General features: G+C 49.9%; 1 protein-coding gene across 2 annotated transcripts; it reads right to left on the reverse strand.

The window, feature by feature from the left end:
- Positions 1 to 2,661: 2,661 nt before the first annotated feature.
- Tmem216 (transmembrane protein 216) lies at positions 2,662 to 6,796 on the reverse strand. Of its 2 annotated transcripts, none has more exons than XM_013029093.1 (5): positions 6,638 to 6,796; positions 6,015 to 6,116; positions 5,226 to 5,318; positions 3,403 to 3,604; positions 2,662 to 3,149 (listed from the first exon to the last, which is right to left on the reverse strand). In XM_013029093.1, the coding sequence occupies exons 3-5, from the start codon at positions 5,275 to 5,277 to the stop codon at positions 3,134 to 3,136; spliced, it is 270 nt and encodes an 89-aa protein (XP_012884547.1). In that variant the 5' UTR covers positions 5,278 to 5,318; positions 6,015 to 6,116; positions 6,638 to 6,796; the 3' UTR covers positions 2,662 to 3,133. The 2 variants fall into 2 exon arrangements, with proteins under 2 accessions (XP_012884547.1, XP_012884546.1); XM_013029092.1 differs by having other exon boundaries at positions 6,652 to 6,790.
- Between the last annotated feature and the right edge of the window lie 1,833 nt (positions 6,797 to 8,629).

Below are 8,629 nucleotides of genomic sequence, written 5' to 3' on the forward strand. Positions count from 1 at the left end.
GCTGGGAAGGTGGCTCAGTGGTAGAGCACTTGCCTTGCATGCATGAGGCCCTGGGTTCGATTCCTCAGCACCACATAAGCAAAAAGAAAAAAAGCCAGAAGTGGCGCTGTGGCTCAAGTGGTAGAGCACTAGCTGAGGGACAACACCCAGGCCCAGAGTTCAGGCCCCACGACCGGACGCAAAAAGAAAACAAGACTTCTTGTCCTTCACTACCTTGATTTTCAGTTGTTTCTGTCCTGCATAGTATTTAGGTTGACCCAGGGCAGCTGGAGGCCAAGGGGTCAGAGGTATAAGAAACAACAAAAATAGCCGGGCACTGGTGGCTCACGCCTGTAATCCGAGCTACTGAGGAGGCTGAGCTCTGAGAATCATTGTTCAAAGCCATCCCAGGCAGGAAAGTCATGAGACAGTACCTCCAATAAATCACCTGAAAACTGGAAATGGCACTGAGGCTCTAGTGGTAGAGAGCTAGCTTTGAGCTGAAGCACTGAGGGACAGCGCCCAGGCCCAGAGTTCAAGCCCCATGACCAAAAAAAAAAGAAACAACAAAATCAGTAGCGACAGGAGGTGACAAACTTTAACAGTTGGGGGAAAAAATCAGTTCAAATCCAGCATAGAAAGCTTAAGCTTAAAGGTCAATTAACCTTTTCCTTTGAGGAAGGATAGATATTCAGGAGTCATCAAATAGAGGGCCTCATTCAATGTTTCATAAAGTGAATGTTGTCTTTTTATAGCTTCTGGTGGCTTTTTTTTTGTGGGGGGGAAGGGAGGGCCAAAACCGGGGCTTAGACTCAGGGTCTTGTGCTCTCATTTAGCTTTTTCATTTAAGGCTGGTGTTCTATCACTCGAGCCACACCTCCATTTCTACCTTCCTGCTGGGTAAGTGGAGATAAAGATCTCTTAGATTTGTCTGCGTGGTCTAAGCTTCAAACCTCCATCCTTGGATCTCGTCTTCCTGATTAGGTAGGATTACTGGCATGAGCCACTGGTGCCTAGCTCCTGGTGGCTTCTTGAGGCTGAAAAACATAGCTAGTATCTAGAAAGATGACAGGGATAGTTCTAAACATGACTACTCCAGGAAACCGAGAAGACACATATGTAGGGCCTATTCTCTAGCACTAAATGTCTGTGTGTTGTCATTAATTCAGTATTTTGTATATGTACCATTACTAGGATTTGTATTCAGGACCTTTGTGTGTTTTTGCTCACCTTTTTGTTTAACTCTGGAGCGCTATTTGAGTAATGCTTCTAGTTCAGGTGTTTGGTTTTTTTTTTTTTTGGTTGGTTGTGGGGTTTGAACTCTGGACTTGGGCACTGTCCCTGTGCTCTTAAGCTCAAGGCAAGCGCTCTATCACTTGAGCCACAGCACCACTTCTGGTTTTCTAGTGGTTTATTGGAGATAAGAGTCTCACGGATTTTCTTGCCCGGGCTGGCTTTGAACCTCAATCCTCAGATCTCAGCCTCCTGAGTTGCTAGGATTACAGGTGTGAGCCACCAGTGTCTGGCTTTTTTGTTTTTGTTTTTTTGATTAAGTGGAGATAAGAGACTCTGTCTGGTTCGATTTTTTTTTTCGGCGGTGTAGGGCTTGAACTCTGGGCCTGGGTGCTGTCCCTCAGCTCTTCAGCTCAAGGCATGCGCTCTACCACTGGAGCCACAAGGCTACTTCGGGTTTTCTGGTGGTTTATCGGAGTCCTGCCTGGGCTGGCATTGAACTGTGATCCTCGAATCTCAGCCTCCTGAGTAGCTAAGATTACAGGCGTGAGCCACCGAATACTGGCTTGCCTGGCTCAATTTATTTTTTTGGTAAGTTTAGAATCCACTACTTCCAATTCCACATAGCTCTCCCTGGAAAGGATCTATAAGAAGTAACAACAGACAAGATGCTGACTTCGGGCTGGGTGCCAGTAGCTCATGCCTAAAATCCTAGCTACTCCAGAGGCTGGGATCTGAGGATTGTAGTTCAAAGCCAGCCTAGGCAGGAAAGTCTGAGATTCTTTTTTTTGGTCTAATCGTGGGGCCTGAACTCTGGGCCTGGACGCTGTCCCTCAGCCCTTCAGCTCAAGGCTAGCACTCTACCACTTGAGCCACAGCACCACTTCTGGCTTTTTTTTTTTCTGCTTATGTGGTGCTGAAGAATGGAACCCAGGGCCTCATGCATGCAAGGCAAGCGCTCTACCACTGAGCCACCTTCCCAGCCCAAGTCTGAGATTCTTATTTCCAATTAACCACCAATAAGCCAGACGTGGAGCAGTGGCTCAAATAGTAGCGCACCAACCCTGATTGAAAAAAGCGAAGGGACAGCACCCTTGAATTCAAGCCCTAGTACCAGCAGAGAGAGAGAAGAGAGGAGAGAGAGCGAGAGCGAAAGAGGCGGGGGGAGAGGGGGAGAGGGAGAGCGAGAGGGAGAGTTTCCTCTGCCTTTGTGGCAGAGACAGAGGAATTCCAGTCTTTTGCACATGAGACCTGAAGAAGACAAAGGTGGCAACTCCTCTGACATTAGTTAAACTACAGTCTAATAAGACAGTGGGCCACCTAAACACAGCCTGAGGACACACTGTTGGGATGGTGTCTGTGCTCTCTTGGACAAGATGAAATCCAAAAGGATGGGTGTCAAGGAAAAGGCCACCACCCCACAACAGAAAATACATATTTATTATAAAGTAGTGTTCGCTTCATGATCAGAATAGAAAAATAACACTATGAGCTACTAAAAAAGGTTCTGGAGCTCAGTGTCCCTGAGCAGTGGGGCAGGGGGCTTTCCCATCACCTTCGTGAGGCATTCCACATGCGTGCCAGACAGATGTGGCTCGGCATACATGAGGGCATGTGGGTCAGGCCTGTCGAAAGCCCAGGGAGCATACATGGTCCACACCAGCTGCTCTGGCCATGACATCCAAAGGAGAGAGGTGAGCAGGAAACGGTTCTGAGACGGCCCCGGGTGGGGACCACGTTGCCCAGCCTGTACTGGAGGGTGGCTGGTGCTCTTGGTTTAGAAGATGGTGCTCACTGGCCTTTGGTGGGCTTGTTGCCTGATGGTGTGTGTACTGGAGAAAAGCTGACAACCTTTCCCAGGCCAGCTTGACATATCACTTCGCACTGGTGTAAAGTACCAGAAGTATGTGTGCTGTCGGCCTCAGATCCTGTCCATACTGATGACAGAAAGAAAGTGTTAAAAGACTTGGGAACAAAAGCTACTGGCCTGAGCTATTCCACATTCTAAGTCTCCTGGACCCAGAAAAACAAGAATCTCTTTCTTGAGAGAGATGCTTTCTCCAATTGAACACAGGAAACGCAGGTCCAGACAACCCCTTCTATCTAGTGCTTTGGACCCCGGACCGCTTGAGCCTCTGGAGAACAGCACATCCCTCCCTGGGGTAGGGATCCAGCCCTCAGCAGCAGTACCTGGAGAAAGTGGCCAGGGTGAGCACCTCAAGCAGCAGCTCTGAGCCACAGAAGAGGAGCAAGACGCTGTTCATGATGGCCTCCAGGCGGAGCACGTAGGTCTGCAGCAGTAGGTAGTAAGAGGCCAGCATGGCAGACGGGAAGGTCAAGGCCACACTAATGCCAAGGGGCATCTTCCGCTGGCAGAGGTTTCCCTTTGTACCTGTCAGACACAGCCCATGGAGTCACCTCCAAGTGGCCTGCCTTCCTTGGTCCCAAGGGCAAGGTGGATGGAATATGATGGATTGGAGAGCAGAGGGAAATGATTTGTATGGGAAGTTGTACCTTTAAAAGTGGGAATATGGCTTACTGGTAGAGTGCTTGCTTAGCATGCATGAGTCCTTGGGTTTGATTATTCAGTACCAGACAAATAATAAAAAATCAAGTAACACTGGCCAGGCACAAGTGGTTCACATCTATGACTGTAACTACTTGGGAGTTGAAGATTGGGAATTTAATAGTTTAAGACCATCCCTGGCACAAAAAAGCTGAGTGTGGTGTTGTGTACCTGTCATCACAGGATTAAACAGAATTGCTGTGCAGGTTGGCCTGAGCAAAAAATGAGACCCTATCCTAAAAATAACCAGAGCAAAAAGGGCTAGAGGTGGGCTGAGAAGGTGGCTCAGTGGTAGAGTGCTTGCCTTGCATGCATGAGGTCCTCAGCACCACATCAACAGAAAAAGCTGGAAGTGGCGCTGTGACTCAAGTGGTAGAGTGCTAGCCTTGACCTAAGAGCTGAGGGACAGTGCTCGGGCCCAGAGTTCCAGCCCCGTGGATGACAAAAAAGGGCTAGAGGTGTGGCTCAAGTGGTAGAAGGCCTACCTAACAAATGTAACATCCTGAGTTCAAACCCTAGTACTGAAAATAATAAATCCACGATCAAGCAAAACATGATGGCACACACCTGTAATCCAAGCACTTGGAGGACTGAGGCAAGCTGATTATGAATTCAAGGCTTGCCTGGGCTACATAGCAAAACTCAGTCTATCTGTCTGTCTCTCTACAGAAAATAATAGTAAATATATAAAGAGCCAGGCGCTGGTGGCTTACGCCTGTAATCCTAGTTACTCAGGAGGCTGAGATCTGAGGATCAAGGTTCCAAGCCATCTGGAAAGAAAGTCCAATAAACTACTCAGAAAAAGCCAGAAGTAGTGCTGTGGCTTAAGTGTTAGAGTGCCAGCCTTGAGCACAAAAAGGCTCAGGGACATCACCCAGGCCCTGAGTTCAAGTCCCAGGACCAGCCAAAAAAAAACTCTGTGTGTGTGTGTGTGTGTGTGTGTGTGTGTGTGTGTGTGTGTGTTCTTTAGCAACTTTTCACATTACTTCATCTTTTCCTTAGTGGTATATGTGAGCCCCACTTTCCTTTCTTATAAGTGCTGCAAGTATTTTTTCTTCTCAGTTTACACTTTAACTCTAGTTTCAAACCCGAACTCTTCTAGCTAATACTCTTTATTTCTGGGGATGTGAAATGTGTGTTAAAAGAGAGCCTTAATCAGAGAAATGGGGAGCTTCGTGTTGTGAGAACAGCTGAATCTGTTCTCCCACCAAAACCAGCAAGAGGAACCAGGCACTCCGTCTGCTTCAGAGCCTACAGAGCAACAGAAGTATATCTTATCCCAAAATAGGAGACAGCAGCTAGAAGCTTCAGAGAGGAAGTAATGGGAGACATTTCCAGATCTGGCCTCTGATACCAAGTCCAGGTTATGGACATGATCTTGGTAATTAAGTTACAGGAACCAGCTTGTTCCATAAGGAATGGAAATACTCTCGGGATAAAAACTCACCGAAAAACAGTCGAATGACTTCAATTCCCAGATAAAGGAGGAGCATCACCATATCCAGTACAAGGTTGGCTGTTGGGTATGGCAGCAGCAGACCTGTCAATACAGGGGCCAGAGTCTGCAAGCTTGTAAGAACGAATGACATCCACAAGAACTGCCAACCACTTAGGAACAGTGAGAACATCAGTCTTAGTGCTCCATGAAGTAGCCAGGAGGCAGCGGCAATACTACAGCTGCAGGGTAGTTAACTCATGGCACAACTCTGACTACTAGAGGCAGGCTTTTACTCCTGAGCCTGTGAGGACTCCGTTTCCCCAACTGACTGGACATACACGTGTACACCACTGAACAGCATCTTTGGGTCACCAATAGGTTTAAGGAACAGTTCAGTAGAGAGGGGTGGGGAAAAGGTCCTATTTTCCAAACTCAAGAAATTCTTAGCCATATGTCCATAGCTCATATTTGTAATCTTCGCTGCTCAGGAGGCTGAGATCTGAGGATCCCAGTTTAAAGCCAGCTCAAGCAGAAAAGTTTTGAGGTTCTTCAACTAATTAGCAAGAGGCTGGAAGTGGGAGCTGTGGCTCAAACGGTAGAGTGACAGTCATAAGTGAAAAAGCTAAGGAAGGGCAATCAGGCTCTGAGTTCAAGCCCTAGTACCAACACAAAAAAAAATAAAATAAAAAGAAATTCTTGCTGATGGATTTGAAGATAAGACGGTTTTTGATGAAAGCCGGCTTTGGGCTAAAGTGGGAAAGGGGGGTTGGAGCAGGGGCAAGCAAAGTCCAGTCTTACCTTTATACAGGAATATGAAGAGTTCCAGCAGGAAATAGGTAGCATAATACCACCCGTTGAGGAAGAACAGGATCTCCAGAGGGGTGGAGGATAATCGTTTACCTGAAAAACAGAGGCACTTGTAGGATGGGCGGTAGGACGGCTCAAGATCAGTTCCTTGTGCTGTTCTAACGGGAGAAAATCACCAAGAGGAGCGGGGCGGGCCGTTCGTGGGCACTCTTGGTTCTGCAGCGAGTGGGTGGGTGTGTGCAGGGTTTGGCTGGGTGGGGCGAGGCCTCCTTCGAGCCCCTCTTACCCACCAGGACTTACAATCAACTCCACCCTGGGCTTCGGGAAGGCAGTCAAGGGGGAACGGGTCATCGCGGCGGATCTGGCCCTGTGGGGCTCTGGGAGCATCACCTACCCGGCGGAGGACAGCTGTTCACAGCTGAGCCCCGGCTGAGGCAGGCCCAGCCAAGGGTTTGGGGGCACAGGGTTCGCGATCCGCACGAGACCTTCGGGAGCTCTGGGTGGGCGGGGAGACGTCCCCGCCTGGAGAACGGGGGTGTCGCTGGAGCTCTGGGAGCAGGGAGGTGGGGAAACTGAAAGTACACCGACGGGACGGGAGCCAGCGACTCACACACCTCCAGAATCTCACCTCGCGGCGCCATCTTCAGTCCCCATGGAAACTGCGTACGCGGCAGCAGCCCCTCCCGGGGCAGCGAGGCGCTGCCGGAAGCGGAGGACAGAGCGGCCCGAGTGTCTGGCCTCTCTGGCTGCGCTCTGGACTCTATGGTCAGGCCGCCTTTCCACCGCCCCCCCGGGGGCGGGCACATCGCGGGCCCACCGCGCCTGCGCAGGGCGGGTGCCAGCCTTCCCGCGAAGCTCTCCCCGGCGGGTCCCCCGCACGAGGGCCGGCCTGCGGCTCCCCACACGTAGGTTGCAGGGTTTTGGGGGTGAAATGGTCAGTTGTGGAACGGCGTGCGCGGCTGCGAGTGCAGAACGAGCCTGCGTGGCGCCGCTCCTCCTCGCTGCGGCGGGCTTCAGGCCCGGGGTCCTGCCGGAAATGGAGCGGGAAAAACACAGACAGGCCACGGGACCCGACGGCCGAGGAGCGGAGCTGGACGACGGCCCCGGAGGTGGTGTGTGAGCTGGGCTTCGAACCCCCGACCGGAGCCCTGAGCAGCCACTGCCGCCGCGGGGATGGAAAGGGGCCGCGGGACTTGAGCCCAGCGCCTGGGCGCCGCCCCGACCACCGGAGCCACAGCTCCACGCCGGCTTCATGGTGGTTGGCTGGAGATAAGAGCCTCACGGACTTTCCTGCCCAGGCTGGCTTTGAACCGCGATCCTCCCATCTCTGCCTCCTGAGTAGCGGGAGACAGTGGCCCCAGCTGTTTGGTTCTTTCTATGTACGCACGTGTCGTGTAATCCACAAAAATGTTTTTACCTGGTCTTTTGTCACTCCCCACACCTTCATTTATTTTTTCCTTGCCTCATTGCACTAGCCGAAGCCTCCAGTATAATGTTGAATAGAAGTTGTGGTAACAGGGGCTGGGAAGGTGGCTCAGTGGTAAAGCGCTTGCCTTGCATGCCTGAGGTCCTGGGTTCGATTCCTCAGCACCACATAAGCAAAAAGAAAAAAGCCGAAAGTGGTGCTGTGGCTCAAGTGGTAGAGTGTTAGCCTTGAGCTGAAGAGCTGAGGGACTGTGCCCAGGCCCAGAGTTCAGGCCCCACGACCGGACCCAAAAAAAAACCCAAGACATTGTTTTATTCCTTTGTGTTGTTTTGTCCCACCCCCCCTGTGCTGGGAGTTAAACTGTTGTATTCCTAACCTCAGGAAGAAGTGGTTGATCTTTTGCCATTATGTTAGGAGAAGTGGTTTTTATTTTGACCTCATGTTGGCAAGAGTATTGCCACTCGAGTCACACCCCACATTCGTTATTGATCTTTTCAGATACAGTGTTGGTTTAAAGAGAGAAATTCCCCTTGTTCATGATTTTAGTGATTTCAGCCCACAGTCCTCAGCTCTATTAATTCTGCCTCATGGTGAGAGGTAGGTAGATAGCATGGCTGCCTGAGATCATGGGGAGGAAGCTGCTGTCTGGAATCTGGATAACCTTCTAAGGCATCTCCTTAGTGACCTTACTTCCTCTAACTAGGCCCCATCTCCTAATGTTTCCAGAACCTCCCAAAATAGCACCACTAGCTTGGAACCAAGCATTCAATACATAATCTGTGAAGAACATTTCATATTGGAACCACAGTTGATACTGTCCAGCTAATAAAGTGTCTTCTTTTCCCAGTTATCTGAAAGGCTTATGAGAGTTTGTTAAGTGCTTTTTCTGTAAGTATTTTGATGACAGTTTTCCCTCTTATTCTGCTGTGATGAATTATATTGATTTTCCAAGGGTGTCACCTGTCTTCCTTTTCTGGAAACATCCATTTGGTTATAATCTTGTTCAGGAAAGAGTTAAAATAGCAAACCTGAGGGGCTGGGAAGGTGGCTCAGTGGTAGAGTGCTTGCCTCTTATGCATGAGGCCCTGGGTTCGATTGCTAAGTACCACAAACAGAAAGAAGCCAGAAGTTGCACTGGCCAAGTGGTAGAGTACTAGGCTTGAGCTGAAGAGCTCAGGGA

This window comes from Dipodomys ordii, unplaced genomic scaffold, assembly GCF_000151885.1.
Source record: "Dipodomys ordii isolate 6190 unplaced genomic scaffold, Dord_2.0 Scaffold117, whole genome shotgun sequence".
In the NCBI taxonomy this organism is placed as follows: Eukaryota; Metazoa; Chordata; class Mammalia; order Rodentia; family Heteromyidae; genus Dipodomys; species Dipodomys ordii.